Source organism: Pristiophorus japonicus, chromosome 8, assembly GCF_044704955.1.
Source record: "Pristiophorus japonicus isolate sPriJap1 chromosome 8, sPriJap1.hap1, whole genome shotgun sequence".
Classification (NCBI taxonomy): Eukaryota; Metazoa; Chordata; class Chondrichthyes; family Pristiophoridae; genus Pristiophorus; species Pristiophorus japonicus.
The window spans coordinates 54,475,787-54,496,668 of record NC_091984.1 but is presented as its reverse complement, the minus strand read 5'-3'; the positions used below and the strand labels follow the sequence as shown (position 1 = coordinate 54,496,668).

Below are 20,882 nucleotides of genomic sequence, written 5' to 3'. Positions count from 1 at the left end.
CCCCTTTTATATCCGGAAGGTTGTTTGTGTCCTCCTTAGTGAATACCGAACCAAAGTACTTGTTCAATTGGTCTGCCATTTCTTTGTTCCCCGTTATGACTTCCCCTGATTCTGACTGCAGGGGACCTACGTTTGTCTTTACTAGCCTTTTTCTCTTTACATATCTATAGAAGCTTTTGCAGTCCGTCTTAATGTTCCCTGCAAGCTTCCTCTCGTACTCTATTTTCCCTGCCCTAATCAAACCCTTTGTCCTCCTCTGCTGAGTTCTAAATTTCTCCCAGTCCCCAGGTTCGCTGCTATTTCTAGCCAATTTGTATGCCACTTCCTTGGCTTTAATACTATCCCCGATTTCCCTCGATAGCCACGGTTGAGCCACTTTCCCTTTTTTATTTTTTACGCCAGACAGGGAAGTACAATTGTTGTAGTTCATCCATGCGGTCTATAAATGTCTGCCATTGCCCATCCACTGTCAACCCCTTAAGTATCATTCGCCAATCTATCCTTGCCTCATACCTTCAAAGTTACCCTTCTTTAAGTTCTGGACCATGGTCTCTGAATTAACTGTTTCCTTCTCCATCCTAATGTAGAATTCCACCATATTATGGTCACTCTTCCCCAAGGGGCCTCGCACAACGAGATTGCTAATTAATCCTCTCTCATTACACAACACCCAGTCTAAGATGGCCTCCCCCTAGTTGGTTCCTCGACATATTGGTCTAGAAAACCATCCCTTATGCACTCCAGGAAATCCTCCTCCACCCTATTGCTTCCAGTTTGGTTAACCCAATCTATATGCATATTAAAGTCACCTATGATAACTGCTGCACCTTTATTGCATGCACCCCTAATTCCCTGTTTGATGCCCTCCTCAACATCACTACTACTGTTTGGAGGTCTGTACACAACTCCCACTAACGTTTTTTGCCCTTTGGTGTTCTGCAGCTCTACCCATATAGATTCCACATCAGCCAAGCTAATGTCCTTCCTAACTATTGCATTAATCTCCTCTTTAACCAGAAATGCTACCCCACCTCCTTTTCCTTTTATTCTATCCTTCCTGAATGTTGAATACCCTTGGATGTTGAGTTCCCAGCCCTGATCATTCTGGAGCCACGCTTCTGTAATCCCAATCACATCATTTGTTAACATCCATTTGCACAGTTAATTCATCCACCTTATTGCGAATACTCCTTACATTAAGACACAAAACCTTCAGGCTTGTTTTTTTAGCACCCTTTGTCCTTTTAGAATTATGATGTAGTGTGGCCCTTTTTGTTTCTTGCCTTTGTTTACTCGGCCTTCCACTATTGCTTTTTACCTTTCTACCATCTGTTTCTGACTCCATATTACTTCGCCGTCTCACTGCATAGGTTCCCATCCCCCTGTCATATTAGTTTAAGCACTCCCGAACTGCATTAGCAAATGTTACCCCCAGGACATCAGTTCCAGTCCTGCCCAAGTGAAGACCGTCCCTTTTGTACAGGTCCCACTTCCCTCAGAACTGGTTCCAATGTCCCAGTGTTCTGGCTACCATCCCTCAACCAAAAATGACCAAAGAGAGTCATTTGCATCATCGTGCTTAATAGTGGTTGCATGTTAGAGAAATTCATTTTATATCAAGTGCTTCCAAACCTGTGATAAAGCAGCATATAAATGCAAGTCTTTCCTTTTCTGTTTAAAAAAAAATTACCAAACTTATTGATTGCTTTAATAAAAAGCTTGATATTTAATCACAACCTATGCTGTGAAGGGGCAAACATAAATTTTAAGCAACATATGTACAAATTGTTAAGCAAAAAGGCCATTTTCCACAAGTAAACCTCCTTTAAAGCAAAGTCAGAAAAGTAAATTGAGAAACACAAGTCAAACATTAGAGAAGACCATTTAAAAAGCAAGTCGATATGGAAAGGCAAATAAATACAAACAATTGGACAGTAACAGGCCACTAATCTACTGTTTTCACAGAACGGGATTGCAGAACAATAATTTCCCCATGAGTTGCACTGTTTTTTTTGGTGCAACTTGATTTTTCTGGTGTATCTTTTTAGTTGCAAATATGGCCATTTAATGTGCGCCAGTGTAAGTAAGTGAGTTAGTTAGTTTTTTTGTTAGGTCAGTTTTTTTCCCCCTAAAGGTGGGTGTTCCCAGCCACTAACACCATCTATGCCAATTTGGCCAGAAAAAAGTTGTACTAAACTAACTTAGAGCAGCATATATGTCCATTTTTGTCCACACAGAAAGACCTTACTTACACAGTTAAGGAATCGGTGCAAGTAAATACATTTAAAGCACCAAGCAGCACCAAACAAAGCACAAAAAGTAATAAGCAATTAATAAAATAGAAGGAACCCTGCACCTAAAGCACCAAGACCAACGTAATAAGCAATCAATAAATAAAAAATAAAATAGAAGGAACCCTGCACCTAAACAACATTTCAAGCACCAAACAGCACAAGCAGTAATAACCATTAAATAAAAACTAAAGAACTGAAGTAAATAATTAAATTAATAAAGAGCTGCAGTAAATCCTACATTCAACTAAACTCAGCACGGCTGGCCGTGCGGGAGTCCCTTCGGCCTGGGATAGGGGAGGGAGAACGCCGCTGCCGACCCACCGACTTTCAACCCTTTGAGCGGGAATTTTTTCCCTTTTTCCCTTTTTGCCCACTGACATCTTCAAAGAGCTTCACACATAAATTATTTATAATACAACCCAACTGCCGTTGCTGGTTATTTATCGATACAAAAGGATGGAATGTAGGTTAAGCACATGGCGGTCACTGTATATGTGCTTCTTTAACATGATATGACCGCCACCCAACCAAACAAACGCAAAGCCAGTCCAGCATGGCAAGCGACGTCGCTACACGACAAGTTATCCTCGGTCCAAACCACTAGACTGCAGCCAAAGATGACCAACCTCTCCCCCCACCTCTCTCGCCCCGATCAAAACTCAGTTGCACCAACCTGTATCTTGTAACCCTCAGCGGCCGGCCTGTGCGGCAGGCTATTCGGCCTCGGATAGGGGCTGGACGCATTCTGCAGGCACCATCACAATCACAAGCCGGAGCTACTGCGCAGACACACCCGCTCTACTGCGCACGCGCGCAGCTGCCGGCACTGTTTTCGGCGCAGGGCTGTAGCTCCTTCCCCACTCCACGAGGAGCACCGAGCCAGGACCCGGGACACACATCAGAGCGGTCAGAATAGGGAGTACATTTTTCGGCGCCATTTTCAGCGCACAAAGTCGGCGCATCTCAGGAGAGTGCGCCGAAAAAAGGGTTTGGGGAAATTTGGGCACTTTATCCCCAAGATATCCATAACGATCACAGATTTCCACAATACAAAAACAGAATTTGACTTGGCCACGATAACATCAATGGTAAATCAGCAGACTCATGGTATGTGACCCCAAAACAGTGGTGAAAATTCTGGAGAACCAATCAGCCACCAAAAACAATTTTTATATTTAAAAATGGTGTTTAATATGTTGTCCATGAGCAAAGCATATATAATATATAATGTTGGTTAATGGAAATGTGCATTCACGCTGCAGAAAACCACTTTTAAAAACTTGCATTTTTTAGAAGAGATGCAAATGAACAAAAACATTTCTACAAATTATCATTTTTGTCAGTTACACTAGTTAATTTAATTCTGCTACTGTTCAGAAAATTTTATTTAAAAGAAAAGGAAATAAAATTACTTGTCAGGGATTTTCTCTGCCAACCCAAAGTCACCCAGCACTCCAGTGTATCCACTCTCTTCCATTTTAATTAAACAGTTCTAAGAGGAGATAAAAGCACAATTTATTACATTAAAGGACAATTACTGTACATACAATTCTTTAGGCCCTCATGCTCCAGAAAATGTATCCATGGACATCTTCAGATATTTTTATTATCTATAAATAAAAGATTTAAATTCCATCTAGAGCAATCAAGCTATAACCGTTCATCCTTTGCAGACAAAACATTTAACTCCACCATGTGGAGAGCTGTAAAAGTTTGGATCAATGACCACCAGGTGGTGAGCTCCTAATCTTAGCTGAAAACAGCTTTTTTTTAAAAAAAACTGACCCTTTGTCAATTAATACAGCTGCTTATTTTGTAAAGTTCCATTTGCTAGATGCATATCAGGTAGAGTATTTTATTAATCTAGTCAGCCCCATAAACTAGCATCTAATCTTAAAACTAAAAAATATTGTATACATGCATACAAGCTACAGATATTTTCTGTCATGTTAGTGGATCTGATTGGGAATACACAGCATCAGCACTGAACTACATACTTAAAATGTTTGTTGTTTAAACAACGAGACCACACTCAAATTCAACTGTGTGTAGCTTATGTTACTACTTTCCCACTTAGCAGCCTTCATTTATCGATGTAACTATTTGGACTGCATTTTTTCTTTTGACAGACAGGCGTCTGCGCAGCCTCTCTCCCCCGCACTTTTTTGACAGACATGCGACAAGCTCCGCCCCCACTCCTGGCCGAATCATTCCCTCCAGTGTGCCGAGAAGCAGGACCTGAGGCTCTGACACTCTCTTTCCTTCCTCTTCCCCAGAGCGAGGGGGAGGGGGGGGGGGGGAGGCTGGGAGGGAGAGAGAAAGAGAGAGAGAGAGAGAGAGAGAGAGAGAGTTATCCTCCAAGGTGACCAATCAGACAAAGGGTGGAGTTTGTTGGCTGTACAAATAAGCACTCCCTTCATTTACAGCAAGTGCTACAGAAATCTACACTTAAAAACAAATGTTCTTTAAACTATATTGCTGTTGTGTCACTAAGGATAAGGGGTAAGCCATTTAGGACCGAGATGAGGAGAAACTTCTTCACCCAGAGAGTGGTGAACCTGTGGAATTCTCTACCACAGAAAGTTGTTGAGGCCAATTCACTAAATATATTCAAAAAGGAGTTAGATGTAGTCCTTACTGCTAGGGGGATCAGGAATGGGGTACTGAAGTTGCATGTTCAGCCATGAACTCATTGAATGGCGGTGCAGGCTCGAAGGGCTGAATGACCTACTCCTGCACCTATTTTCTATGTTTCTAAAACACCCTATTGAAATCAGCCAATTAAAAGTGCCCATGGTTAGAAACAATATGTTAACACCACCTATATAAAAATAGAGTACATGGAACACACCCCTTGGATACATTTATTTACAGGCATTTCAATCATATGTTCACCCATTAAGCAATGAACAAAACCATGTATTCTTCATTTACACTTTATATAATTTCCATTTCCCTGTGATGTTATAATTACTGATTTGATATCACAGCACATCCTAATGGCATTCAGCATGTTTCAGTTTTTGAAATAAAAATGAATACCTATAAATCATTGCAAGCATCTTACCCACAAATATGGTATGTTACTTAGCAGATAGAGTCTTTTTCATTGTTTGAGAAATTTCACTTGCACATGCATCATCACAGTTGAAAGACCGAGGAGAAATCTGCATTGCTTTCAGTCAAGCAGCCTCCTGCTGCTCCACTGACTATCAGGTCACGTTCCAGACGTATGTTTTAATTCTTTGACCGGAGGCAGCACTGAGACTAATTAACAGCGATCGCACAAACATCTAAAGTAAGCAGTAAGACGGTTTCAAGGCATGCTCTGTCAGAAAGGCCAACAGGTAGGCTGAGGAAACTTATATGAGGAAGTTCAGATGGCCTGAAGAGGAGCCCTTTGAATGCTAATCAAGTAAAATGAGCTCTGACTTTTCCCATCAGCTCCTATTCTACCCAGGAATAACACATGGAAATAAACTCTTCTATACTATCTGCTAATTCATACAGCTAGCTGTGCATTTGCCTAAAGTCTTAATTGCCTTGATAATATGAAGTGTTTCCACAATCCATGTAAAAAGGTTAGTGCCTTGTGCAGCTCAATTCATTTACAATTACTTTCTTCCTTTGAAAGACAAAATTCAAGATAAGATTTTGGCACAACATCATAAGCAAACATTTTTGGAATGAAGACCAACTGCCCTACCCACATGCAAACCGAGGTAACGTGGGTCCACTACAAACACATGCAGCTTGCCAAGTCTCTGTGCTGTGATGAGGGCTATTGATGTTGAATGGAAGAAACCAAAAAACCTTAATAGAGGCTCCAATTATTCTAATAAAGATTTGCTCAAAACCAAATTGAATTCCTGCACAAAATCAACAAAATGGATGAAAAATCAATTCTAAGCAACTAACTATATTTTCATAAGGCACCATTGGGATGAATCCTAGGTGCCATCCCTAATAAAAGGAATTGGTACAATAACAGCAGCAATGTGCGCTCTTAATAGGATTGGAGAGAGTCTAACAATTGCTAACAATGTCCAAAAGGTTTGAAGCTGTCCTAAGACCAGTGAACAAATACTTGGCATTGCCAGTGAAGTGGTAACCACAAACTGATGGGACTCAATTCTCTGAGCTGGCTCTCTCCAAAGGTAAGCCATCAACTTAAAGTTCAATGCCACTGTACCTGAACACAAGTGAAGAAATCCTCTGCACAGAATCGCACTGGGCCAAAAGGTCCAAGAACCATTTCTTCCTTGATCAATAGGCACAAGAATGATCACTGGAATCTTGTGAATAACTGCTAAAAGGGAAACTGTAAAAACACACACAAACCTTGGCTGCTTTGAGACGAGCATGCTCTCAAGGGCAACTGTCATGTTGCTGCATGAATAAAGCACCATCAACTTTTTTTCCTCCCTGAATAGTGACTCTGGATAGCTCAATGTGTCAAAAATTAGATTGATCATCTCAATGGAATTTAAAGGTATATTCATGCAGCTAGACCATGCTTTTTTGATGGCATCTGCTACTAGAGTCTGAAAACACATACGCAAGCTGTTGAGCTAAATTTATCCAACACTGAAAATTCGACATTGTTAAGGGAAAGGATCCACTTGGTTTGTTGATGTAACTGACAAGAGTTGGGGCATGAAGACCATCCACTTCTGTTCCACACCCCTCACCAAAACAGTTATTAATACACAAAGTGTTAGACTTTTGATACAGTATGCTTTGTGTTTTTTTTGGAGAAGCAGCCTCGATTCCAAACCACCTCCATGTAGGATCACCACACTATGAAATTCTGATCACTGACACTCTCTTGTAGCATGACTTCCAAAGACAGTAGCAAATACACAGATCACTTTTCTAAGATTCAGATGGAGGAACATGAACAGCACATCATATGGCATCAAAAAGATGGCATAAATTTGCCCTATGATACAAGGGTAATACTGCACTAATTTTCTGGACCCAACTTGAGCTGTGCAGTGTTCTTTTTGAATGGCTGCAAAATAACACATTGGCCTCACCTATAGGTCTTATGCTGGACCACAAGTGGGATTTACCCAGTTTGAGACAAACTCCAGCCATTCGAACAACTGCTAGGACTCCGTAAAACTGATGTGACTCAGTGAAATGACACCCCTATTGAATCTGTAGAGGTAACCTCAAATACAAACAGTTAACAGCAAGCACAATGATAATATTAGATACCCACATCAAACTAAACAGTTGATTTGATGGAACAACTTAATTAGATCCTTGCCAGTAAATTAATTGCCCAACTCATTTGACATCATCAGGGGCTCAAAATTAACACCTGTGTAGATTTCCCATGTCAAGAAAATCTGGGACCAACCGTCAAATCAAGAGATGCACTCAGTGAATCTTCTAATCTGAGTCTATTTTAGGAACTGATCTCCAATAAGTTGCTATCAGCCCAGGCCCCTATTACTATACCCATACTGTGGCCCAAAGAAAGATAGTTATAAGAAACCCCATGAAAGTCACTTGCTGGAGTCTATGCAAAATTTGGAGAAATGGTCCCTCTGGGGTAAGGGGCCTCTGGATTAAAATATGTGGAGGCTCCGAGTGATCCACACATTAAATGCCCCTGTAAAATTAGAACTTTGCTTCCCTCCGTATGCTCCCCTCTTCTTCATCCTTCTCATCTACTAGATAGTCCTGTTCCAATCACCTGCAGACCAAGGGCGGAAAGGGTAATTCTCGAGTAGTACTTTGTGGATTGACGAGCTGTGCAGATTCAGTCTATTCCTTTTTAAGTAGCATATTTTATTAAATCAACTAAAGTGCAACTGGATTTGTTTAGAGAATTATCATCTTCATCCAGACACTTCCATGGTTCAACCAATCCTGTTCCAGAAAATCTGACTAATTTACCCAGGCATCCTTCACAGTAATTTTATGAAGCGAGTTGTGGGTGCAAGTAAGCAGTTGTGACAATAATGATGATCAACCTGGAAAAGATGCTCAGATAATCTCTATTCTCAAATCAGCTTCCTATGAATGCGTCGGAGGGAACTACTCCTTAAAAATAAGGTAATAATGGTGACCATTCTTCTGCAGTTTGTATTGGGTTAACCATCCCGCACAGAAGAGGTCTGGGGGAAATCAAGCAGGGTCTGGTTTGAGGTACTTTCCCTAGTAATTTTTATAGCTAAGCCTTAGAGGCAATTCTGGTGAGTTTTATGGGGTTTTTTTAAAAATCTATTTTCTCTGTAGTTGAGTAGCCCAGAAGCTGATTAGTATCAAGCAGTGTCAGCAACAAGTTTGAGAGTGACCAGAATTTCTCTGTTGGCTGTCCCTATGCTTGAGCATCTAAAAGTTTAATTCTCAGAGAGCAATCATTTTGCCTTTGGCACTCTGGACCAATGCGCTCGGTCAGGAATACTTGGCACCAAGCAATTCTGGTCGACTCTCTGCACCAATCAGTGCCAGCGAGTGCTCAGAAATACACAATTTGAAGAGGCGGGATACACAGATCAACATTCCCGACTTGGGAACCTTTCTTATACTTTAGGTTTTGAATTTACCCTTAATATATTACAAACGGATAAGATGCTCTTGCCAATGCACTTGGAGCACCAAAGACAAAACGTGGCAGGTAGTGTTTTATGTATCGTGAATAAACGATTACATTTTATAATATTTAAAATCTTTGGCAGAGGGGGTTCCAACTGAGGAGATGCTCATTTGGATTGATGCAGGCAATATATTGCACAAATTACAGGATTGTCAATCCAATTGTAGCAGATCAATAATAACTCAGTGGGGCACACTATTCACTAACTGTAAATTCCCATTTTATGCTTTGCTTTAGGCCTTTTTAAAATGACTGCCTACCAGTATGTGGTTGTTGATAGCTGACTAAATTTGAGCCATGCTAACACTATTCATGTTTTATTTTCCTGTTTTATTCTATGCACGTCCTGAAGAAAACATTTTTATTTATATTCATTAAAAAGGCTTAGCAGTCAAACACCTCAATTCGCAGGGAAAAAACGAAAATATAATGGGAAAAAACCCAGACTAGACCCGCTTGAAAAGTTTGCTGACGTTAATAAGCTACGTGGAAAAGTAAGCTGTGAAGAGGACCCAAAGAGTCTGCAAAGGGATAGGCAGGTTAAATGAGTGGGGAAAAAGTTGGCAGATGGAGCATAATGTGGAGAAATGAGGTTATTCACTTTGGTAGGAAGAATAGAAAAATAGAACACTTTTTAAAATGGCGAGAACTATTAAATGTCAGTTTTCAGAAGAAAAATGTCTTTGTACACAAAACAAAGTTAACATGCAGGTGCAGTAAGCAATTAGAAAGGCAAATGGTATATTGGCCTTTATCGCAAGAGGTTGGAGTACAAGAGCAAGGAAGTCTTGCTTTGGCGAGACCACACCTGAAGTACTGTGTACAGTTTCAGTCTCTGTACCCAAGGAAGAATACAAGAACATAAGAACGTAAGAAATAGGAGGAGTAGGCCATACGGCCCCTCGAGCCTGTTCTGCCATTTTATACAATCTTGGCTGATCCGACCATGAACACAGGTCCACTTCCCTGCCCACTCCCCATAACCCCTTAATGGTTAATAAACTGTCTATCTCGGTCTTAAATTTATTCAATATCCCAGCTTCCACAGCTCTCTATGGCATCGAATTCCACAGAGTTACAGCCGAGAAAGTAAATTTCTCCTCGTCTCAGTTTTAAATGGACAGCCCCTTATTCTAAGGTTATGCCCCATAGTTCTAGTCTCCCCCATCAGTGGAAGCATTTTCTCTGCATCCACCTCGTCAAGCCCCCACATAATCTTATACTTTTCGATAAGATCACCTCTCAATCTTCTGAATTCCAATGAGTAAAGGCCCAACCTACTCAATCATTGCTCATAAGTCAACTCCCTCATCTCCAGAATCAACTTAGTGAACCTTCTCTGAACTGCCTCCAAAGCAAGTATATGCTTTCGTAAATATGGAAACCAAAACTGCACGCAGTATTCCAGGTGGGCCTCGCCAATACCCTATATAACTGTAGCAAGACTTCCCTGTTTTTATACTCCATCCCCTTTGCAATAAAGGCCAAGATTCCATTGGCCTTCCTGATCACTTGCTGTACCTGCATACTATCCTTTTGTGTTTCACACACAAGTACCCCCAGCTCCCGCTGTATTACAGCACTTTGCAATCTCTCCCATTTAAATAATAACCTGCTCTTTGATTTTTTTTCTGCCAAAATGCATGACCTCACACTTTCCAACATTATACTCCATCTGCCAAAGTTTTGCCCACTCACTTAGCCTGTCTATATCCTTTTGCAGATTGTGTGTGCCCTCCTCACACATTGCTTTTCCTCCCATCTTTGTATCGTCAGCAAACTTGGCAATGTTACACTCAGTCCCTTCTTCCAAGTCGTTAATATAGATTGTAAATAGTTAGGGTCCCAGCATTGGTCCCTGTGGCACCCCATTGGTTACTGATTGCCAACCCGAGAATTAACCATTTATCCCGACACTCTGTTTTCTGTTTGTTAGCCAATTCTCTATTAATGCTAATATATTATGCCCAACCCCATGAACTTTTATCTTGTGCAGTAACCTCTTATATGACAAATGCCTTCTGGAAGTCCAAATACACCACATTTATTGGTTCCCCTTTATCCACCCGGTTCGTTACATCCTCAAAAAATTCCAGCAAATTTGTCAAACATGACTTCCCCTTCATAAATCCATGCTGACTCTGCCTGACCGAATTTTGCTTTTCCAAATGTCCTGCTACTACTTCTTTAATAATGGACTCCAACATTTACCCAACCACAGATGTTAGGCTAACTGGTCTATAGTTTCCTGCTTTTTGTCAGCCTTTTTTTAAAAATAGGGCGTTACATTTGCAGTTTTCCAATCTGCTGGGACCGCCCCAGAATCCAGGGAATTTTGGTAAATTACAACCAGTGCATCCACTATCCCTGCCGCTACTTCTCTTAAGACCCTAGGATGCAAGCCATCAGGTCCAGGGGATTTATCTGCCTTTAGTCCCATTATCTTACTGAGTACCGCCTCCTTAGTGATTGTGATAATTTCCTCCGCCCCCCCCCCCCCATAGCCCCTTAACTTTCCACTGTTGGGATATTGTTAGTGTCCTCTACTGTAAAGACTGTTACAAAATATTTGTTCAGAGTTTCTGCCATCTCCATACATGCCTTAAGAGTCAGTGCAATAAAGAATCACTAGATTTAGGAAAAGTTGAGTAGAATAGGCCTATACTCTCTGGAATTTAGATGAATGAGGTGTGATCTGATTGAAACATAAAAGATTTTGAGGGGGATCGACAGGGTAGATGCTAAGAAGCCATTTCCCCTGGCTGGAGAGTCTAGAACTAGTACAGTCTCAGGATAAGGGGTCCGCCATTTAGGACTGAGATGAGGAGGAATTTCTTCATTCAGAGGGTTGCGAATCTTTGGAATTCTCTATCCCAGAGGGCTGTGGATGTTCAGTCACTGAGTATATTCAAGGCCGAGATAGATTTTTAGATACTTAGTGAATCAAGGGATAAGGGGATCAGATAGGAAAGTAGAGTTGAAGTCAAAGATCAGCCATGATCTTATTAAATGGCGGAGGAGGCCCAATGGGCCATATGCCTCATCCTGCTTCTATTATGTCCTTATAAACCTGCAAAGGATGATTTAATCTAGACTACTCCGAAGGAGAAACCAGACGTTTTTCCCCAATTCTTCCAGAGAGGCAATGTGAGGAGCTGGAACACTACATTTTTAGCTGGAGAAAAGTGTAGTCATGCAATAATGCCTCGAGTGTTATACAATGTTAGAGTACATCATCATATGCAGTACCACCCATCTGCAACTTCATGATACTTGTGAATGCACATGTGCCAGGCACATGATTTCCTCAGATCAAGAAAGACTTAACTACTAGTGTGCTCAACAAATATGCTTGTGAGGAAAATGCTTGAAACTATTAAGGACGAAATAGCGGGACATCTAGATAGGAATAGTGCAATCAAGCAGACGCAACATGGATTCATGAAGGGGAAATCATGTTTAACTAATTTACTGGAATTCTTTGAGGATATAACGAGCATGGTGGATAGAGGTGTACCGATGGATGTGTTTAGATTTCCAAAAGGCATTAGATAAGGTGCCACACAAAAGGTTACTGCAGAAGATAAAGGTACGCGGAGTCAGAGGAAATGTATTAGCATGGATCGAGAATTGGCTGGCTAGCAGAAAGCAGAGAGTCGGGATAAATGGGTCCTTTTCGGGTTGGAAATCGGTGGTTAGTGGTGTGCCACAGGGGTCAGTGCTGGGACCACAACTGTTTACAATATACATAGATGACCTGGAAGAGGGGACAGAGTGTAGTGTAACAAAATTTGCAGATGACACAAAGATTAGTGGGAAAGCGGTTTGTGTAGAGGACACAGAGAGGCTGCAAAGAGATTTGGATAGGTTAAGCGAATGGGCTAAGGTTTGGCAGATGGAATACAATGTCGGAAAATGTGAGGTCATCCACCTTGGGGGAAAAAAAAAAACCAGTAAAAGGGAATATTATTTGAATGGAGAGAAATTACAACATGCTGCGGTGCAGAGGGACCTGGGGGTCCTTGTGCATGAATCCCCAAAAGTTAGTTTGCAGGTGCAGCAGGTAATCAGGAAGGCGAATGGAATGTTGGCCTTCATTGCGAGAGGGATGGAGTACAAAAGCAGGGAGGTCCTGCTGCAACTGTACAGGGTATTGGTGAGGCCGCACCTGGAGTACTGCGTGCAGTTTTGGTCACCTTACTTAAGGAAGGATATACTAGCCTTGGAGGGGGTACAGAGACGATTCACTAGGCTGATTCCGGAGATGAGGGGGTTACCTTATGATGATAGATTGAGTAGACTGGGTCTTTACTCGTTGGAGTTCAGAAGGATGAGGGATGATCTTATAGAAACATTTAAAATAATGAAAGGGATAGACAAGATAGAGGCAGAGAGGTTGTTTCCACTGGTCGGGGAGACTAGAACTAGGGGGCACAGCCTCAAAATACGGGGGAGCCAATTTAAAACAGAGTTGAGAAGGAATTTCTTCTCCAAAGGGTTGTGAATCTGTGGAATTCTCTGCCCAAGGAAGCAGTTGAGGCTAGCTCATTGAATGTATTCAAGTCACAGATAGATAGATTTTTAACCAATAAGGGAATTAAGAGTTATGGGGAGTGGGCTGGTAAGTGGAGCTGAGTCTACGGCCAGATCAGTCATGATCTTTTTGAATGGCGGAGCAGGCTCGAGGGGCTAGATGGCCTATTCCTGTTGCTAATTCTTATGTTCTTATGAAGTTTGACAAGTGTATCATTAGCTCCGCCAGGCAGGCCACATTGTTCGCATGCCTGACAAGTCTCCCAAAACAAGCGCTCTACTCGGAACTCCTTCATGGCAAACGAGCCAAAGTTGGGCAGAGGAAACATTACAAGGACACCCTCAAAGCCTCCCTGATAAAGTGCAACATCCCCACTGACATCTGGAAGTCACTGCCCAAAGACCGCCCTAAGTGCCGGAAGTGCATCCGGGAGGGCGCCGAACAGAGTCTCATCGCCGAGAGCATGCAGAAAACAAGCGCAGGCAGCAGAAAGAGCGTGCGGCAAACCAGTCCCACCCACTCCTTCCCTCAACAACTATCTGCCCCACCCATGACAGAGTCTGTGGTTCTCATATTGGACTGTTCAGACACCTAAGAACTCATTTTAAAGAGTGGAAGCAAGTCCTCCTCTATTCTGAGGGACTGCCTATGATGATGCCTATTACGTGCTTTTGCTCCATTAGTTTGTAAATAATTTTGGAATACACTCAATACAAGTTACTTATCCATTTGCCCAAGTGACAATATTGAAATAGCATCCCCCAAAAAAATAGCATTCATTTGATTTCTCTTTCCATATACTATACCTTAGAAGTCAGGTCCCGATGAAAGACACCCTTTGAGTGCAGGTAGCTGAGTCCACGGGCAAGGTCATGCGCTATTTTCACCCGGACAGGCCAGGACAAATGATCGTTGCCGTCCAGCAGCTGTTCGAGGTTGCCTCTATTAATGTACTGAAAAGAAAACATATAGGACAGTAAATCACTACCTTAAGTGGTCTCATGCTGTGCTCACTTCCCAACTAAAAATATCCTATATCCCATCTAAAAAGACTGCTACACTGACCAAAAAAAAAATCTTCTCAATTAGTATAATTTTTTTCTCCAAATAATTCTCCGAGTAACCTACTGCCAAACCTCACTTTGATCAGTTATTAGGTGGTGTACTCGAGTGCCATAGGACAACTCAAGGTTTGACTTTTCAGGCATACCAACACAGGCCATTCAGCTCAGAGTCTCATACTATTAGAAACACTGAACGATTATTAGACACCAAAGTAGATAATAGGATTATGCATATGAAATCAATAGACTTAGTTATTCATCCCTGCCAATGCCATTTATTGGGAGGCAATGTGTTAAAGATTACGAGATCAAAAGATAATTTCAGATAAGGAATGCCAGCCAGACAAAAAACACAGATCCCCATTGCAACATTTAATTGTTTCATAAAGGGTTTTCTCCTTCACTACCCATCTAGACTTCTAGTCTAATATTGGTCTCCTGGTATCTGTTCTAAAGTTTCCTTTTACTAACTTAAGCCTGTGCCCTCTTTTCCTACTCCCACAATTTAATTTACAGTAGCATTCCAGATTTACCTAATCCTTTCACTGAAGTATCACATACCTCTGTAAATATGGCTTTGCTGGCATAGTCCACATCCCAGAACAAAAAATAAATCACCTCTCTAATGCCTCCTTACCAGACTGAAGAGCCCAAGTTTCTCCAATCTTTCCTCATGCCACAGACTAGCTTTTCTCTGAACCGTTTCCAGTACCTGAATGTCTCCCTTGTTTCTCCGTGACTAGGGGCTCAAATTTGGCTCACCCCTTTTTTCGGTGCACTCACCAGAGATGTGCCGACTTTGTGGGCTGAAAACGGCCCCGAAAAAATGTCACCCAATTCTGGCCGCTTTGTTGCCTTGCCAGAGACTTGGCGAGTCGATTGGGAAGCGGAGCTCGGGCCCTGCGTGAGGAACAGTGCCAGCAGCTCTCCACATGCGCATTAGTGTGCACGCGCATACGCAGTAGCCCCTCGCCCCCAGCGCATCCTGCTGCTTGTGTGGGAAGGACCCGATGCTCGCCGCCCCTATCCCTGACCGAGTGGTCTCACACACTGGCCGGGCCCACTGTGGAAAGCACTTTAGATAAGCTGAGTAGAAACGGAGTGGGGTCAGACAGAGAGGATTCTTTGGGAGCTGGGGCTGAGATAGGGCACCGTGGGAGTTGAAATCTGGACTTATTTCTGTTGCACCTGCCGGCCCACTGACTTCTGGGCCGATTTTTGATAGGAATGTAGGACTTCGTTTTATTTTTTATTTCTTCTTGAATGTTTTTATATGTCTTCTTGAATGCTTATTACTTGTTGTGCTTTGCAAGGTCCTCTCCGCTATCCTTCCCACCCCTTTCGGAGTGGTCTCCGATATACCTACCTGCACTGATTTCTTAACTCTGCAAGGGTTTTCTGTGCAGCCACAAGTGGCCACATACGCTGGCCTAAGTTCGTCTAGAGCAACTATTAGCTGTCTAAAGTGGCCTAAATGGCCAAAACAAGCATAGGTGGCTGGTAATGCCCCCGTTTGGAAAAAAAAACTTTAAAAATCCGAACTAACTCACTTACACTGGCGCAAATTGAATGTGCAAAATGGGGATTTTTTTTTTTAAAGATACTCCAGAAAAATCAAGTTGCTCCAAAAAAAAAGCAAAGCAACTGCTGGGCAATTTTGAGTTCTAGAAGTGGACACATTATTCAAGGTGTGGTTTAGTCAGAGTGCCACATGTTTGATCACTACTTCCTGACTTGTATTCTACTGTTGTGGCTGAAGAATCAAAGTAATGCAATTTAAGTATTATTTAATCCTAAACTGCTCTGGCAAGTTTAAAAAAAAACCCAGACAACCATCTAATTGACTGCAAGAATGAAACGATGCATATCCAAAAGAAATTCTCCACAAATAAATTGATGCGTTAGATGATAAAGAATGGAGCAGCTAATTACTAAATTAAAACATTAGCTATGTAGATAATGTGCCATCAAGCAGAATGAGCTGTTCCAGACACACCACCTGTCAAATCAAATCCAATCCACAGATGACTGGTACCGTTGCAAAACAATTGAATAGTGTGTGTCTGCAGTTCATTAGCTGGAGAATTAACATTTTACAAACAAGATATAATATCAGATTATGCTGTTAGCTGCAAAGAGAAACTGAATAAATTGGCTTCATGAAGATACTATGAAAATATGTAACATGCTAAATACATATTTAAAACCAACAGCAATATTTCCTAAGGTATTGTCTTTGATTTAAACTCAGGTTATCAACAAATGGAATATGAGTGCAGCCCCTCCAAGGAATTATTACCCAATTAACTCCTTTACCACATCATAGTACATCTCCCCGAAAGAACACTTCTTTTGAACTGTGGTTTAAAAACAATGCACATATAATCAATATTATACAAGATCAATGTATAGCTTATAAACAATGCATTCTTAAAGGGATCCAAGAATCTGACTAGGTCTTGGCATATGAAGACCACCACATTAGATAATCTGATACTTGTGCTCATTCAACATCCCCCTCATCCTGCAGGAATCTGACTCAGAGCTAAAACAGATATACAAATTTAAACAAAGATTTGACTAACTACTTGAAGTCACCTGAAAAACAATCTTAAGGTTCTACTGATGTGGACCAAGTGACCAGAATTGAAAAAGGGCATCTTCAATACCTTGAAGTATTTGTCTGCTTGAAGACCTCAGCCAAGCAATACAGCAGGCACATTCAATCTTTTACGACAAAACATTGATCTAGAAAGCTATCCGGGGGTGGGGGGGGGGGGGGGGGAGCGCGGCAGGGTTTGAGTAGCAATGCTCAAAGACTAAACCTAGGAAGCTCTTTGGTAGAACAGCTCCGCTTGGTATATTTGCCAGCAGACTAACCCCATCTTTATCCAAACACAAGATCTACAACCCCAGTAGTTTAGCCATTTCAATTTAGCTTGGGTACAGTATTTTCCCACACTTTTGCAACTTGGCTTGGAAGCAAGATCAGCCTGCAATCCTGTAGAAAATTCTCTCCTGCAGATGTCAACTTCTAGTACTAAAGATGAAATTGTTCTAAGTGTACCAAACTGAACACAATGCTGAATAACTGGCAGTATAGGCATGCATGAAGCTCTCAGAATTTTTGACAAGGTATAATTCTTCTAACTAAATTAAGTGGACAAATCAAAATAATTCCCTATCAAGAGAAACAAATTGGATGGCTCTTAGATAGTCCAACAATGATGAATGTCTGTGTCACAACCAAAATAGGTGCATTAATAGAGAAATAAAATGGAGGATGTTGAGCAAGATTAAAAACAAAGGATTGTTATTCCTCATACTATTATTTTGTCGAAAAACCTTAGATACCTCTGTTTTGTGACCATACTTCAAAACATGGCAATTATAATGGCAGCTTTTAGCAGCAACTACCAAAGCTGTAATACAATATCAGAGATCTAGATGGTTGTGTAAATTATGTTATAAATGTTTAGAATCTGTTCCAGTCTCAACACTCAGGCACAGTTCATTTTGGTGATCAAATATAGAAAGTAATTTTCAATTCTTTATTTCAAAGATGTTTCCCAATTTTTGTGCTGATCAAGATGAGACCCGAGTGCTGGTGTAATAGAATGCTATTCCATTTTGACAACCAGCATCAAGTAATCCTAAATAAGCTACCGAGCAGATTGAAGTTCCCTTTCCATTGGCACGATGTTCTATTCCCACTCCCTCATTGCTTAAGATTGCCAAGTCATATTAAATTGTGTAGTCTTTTCTAGGGACTGGAACCCAGTAGAAATGGGGTTGTGTACCAAAACCTATTTCACTTCCAATTCTTACAGCTGGCAAAGAAACTTTAATCTCATTAGATTCAAACATTTGTCTAAAAGGAGAAAATACAGTATGCATGCCCATCCACCACCCAATTTCTTATAATTCTTATTCCATGTAACAGCACGTAACTCTGAAGCACAAGGAAGTAGTCTGTTGAAAAGGAGACTATTACCAGAGACATTTGAAAAACGGCACCATGAACACAAAATACTGTATCAGCTCCAATTCAACTTCTTGCACTTCACAAGAAATGCAAAACACAAACACAGGATCACACAGTCCTCACATCTCTTGGTGTAATTTGGATGAACCAACCATCTACACAGACAAATGGATGACTACTATAGCCATTGATGAGATGCAATCTCTCAACCATTTTGTAAACACTCACAGATGTGAGATTGAACAAGTTCCTTAGTACTAGTAATTTTCTCCTTGTATGTGGACCACCACAAATTATTGTCTTGGTTATAACTGATATATGGAAATACACATCTTTAAGGTCTACTGCATCTTGACAATCATCTGATCAGTCCATTTTTACATTGGCCACCCAATTTTTTTTTTACATAAACTTTAAAAAAAAAATCTAGTTTAGTCTAATCTAATTTAGCACCAAAAAAAGTCAATGGCCATGAAGCATCCAGAGTAAAATTCTGTTGTTCCTGTTTTGATGAAAGCTGTAATGTCGGAGTGAAATTTACTTCATTTGACAGAATGGCTGCTGGGCCAGGACTCAAGATTGTACATTCAATTCCCTTGAACCAAGTGAATTGCTCAATATGTAAAAAGTAGTGCCTCACCAGAGTATCTTCTGCAATACTTCCTTATTAGTCCACAAATAACTCAGTCGCTTATTTTTCCAAGTGGTGTTAAAAGTTTGTTACTGCAAGCATTCTGCTGGCTCGTTCAAAGCCAGGGGCATCGAAATCCCTGGTACATTAGATTGTGGCTCAAAAAAGCCTCAGAAATAAGTCTAGTCTGGAAGCTCAATCTACATGGGTACACCCATTTCTTCCAAGCCAAACAAAGTGTATATAAAACAAAAGCAAAATACTGCAGATACTGGAATAAAAACAGAAATCTCAGGAGGTCAGACAGCACCTATGGAGAGGAAGCAGAGTTAATCTTTCGGGTCAATGACCCTTCGTCAGAACTGGAGTGTGTTTGGAAAGAACAGATTTTAACAAGCACTGAAATGGGAAGGGGAAGACAGAACAAAAGGGAAGGTCTGTGATAGGTTGGAAGACAGGAGAGATTAGAGACACAAAAGGGATGATGGCCCAAATTCAAATGGTAATGCCAGGAGTTAGAAAAACATTAAAGATATGGTATGAATGGCAGAATAATGACAAACTGCCATTAGAGACAAGGAGGGAAAAAAAAAAACAGGCTGGGTTGGGGGGGGGGGGGGGGGCAGGGGGGAGAATTTTTGAACTCTATGTGGAGTCCAGAAGGCTGTAAAGTGCCTCAATTAGAGGATGTGCTGTTCCTCAAGCTTGTGCTGAGCTTTGTTGGAACTGAGTAGAAAACCGAGGACAGAGAGGTCAGAGTGGGAATGGAATAGAGAATTAAAGTGACAGGCGATCGGAAGCTCAGGGTCACATTTGCGGACTGAACGGAAGTGCTCCGCAAAGCAGTTAGTTACCCAATCTACGCTTGGTCTCCCCAATGTAGAGACCACCACATTGTGAGCAGCGAATACAGTATACTAAATTGAAAGAAGTACAAGTAAATCATTGTTTCACCTGGTAGTAGTATTTGAGGCCCTGGATAGTGGGAAGGGAGGAGGTAAAAGGGCAGGTGTTGCATCTCCCGTGCTTGCACAGAAAGGTGCCGTGGGAAGGGGAGGGAGTGCTGGGGAGGGACTGCAGAATGGACTAGGGTGTCACTGAGGGAGCGGTCCCTTTGGAATGCTGTGGGGAGGGGAAGATGTGATTGGATCACGCTGGAGGTGGCGGAAAATGATCCGTTGAACATGGAGGCTGGTGGGGTGAAAGGTGAAGGCAAGGGAAACCCGGTCATGGTTCTGAAAGGGAAGGGAAAGGGTGAAAGCAGAGGTGCGGGAAATAGAACAAACGGTTGAGGGCCATGTTAACCACGGCAGAGGGGAATCCTCTGTTGAGGAAAAAGGAAGACATGTCAGAGGCACTCGTGAGAAAGGTGGCATCGTCAGAGCAGATGCAACAGAGACTGAGAAACTAGGAGAATGAAATGGAGTCCTTACAGGATGCAGGGTGGGAGGAAGTGTAGGCCAGGTAGCTGTGGGAGTCAGTGCGTTTATAGTGGATACTGGTCGAAAGCCTATCCCCAGAGATGGAGACGGAGAAGTCAAGGAAGGGAAGGGAAGAGTCGAAGATGGACCATGTGAAGGTAAGGGAAGGATGGAAATTGGATGCAAAGTGAATTAAATTTTCTAGTTCAGGACCTCAGGACACCCCAAAGCGCTTTACAGCCAGTGAAGTACTTTTGAAGTGTACTCACTATTGTAATGTAGGAAATGTGGCAGCTAATTTGCACACAAGCAGCTCCCACAAACAGCAGCAAAATACATG

General features: G+C 41.7%; 1 protein-coding gene across 4 annotated transcripts in view; it reads right to left on the bottom strand.

The window, feature by feature from the left end:
- Positions 1-20,882, bottom strand: part of LOC139268527 (dual specificity testis-specific protein kinase 2-like) — a 117,320-nt gene that overhangs the window by 31,883 nt on the left and 64,555 nt on the right. For all 4 annotated transcript variants that reach the window (XM_070886799.1, XM_070886801.1, XM_070886800.1 and 1 more), the window contains 2 exons: positions 14,248-14,394; positions 3,707-3,786 (listed from right to left, as the gene is read on the bottom strand). In XM_070886799.1, coding sequence (XP_070742900.1) covers positions 3,707-3,786; positions 14,248-14,394 — 227 coding nt within the window. The remainder of the gene's footprint in view (positions 1-3,706; positions 3,787-14,247; positions 14,395-20,882) is intronic.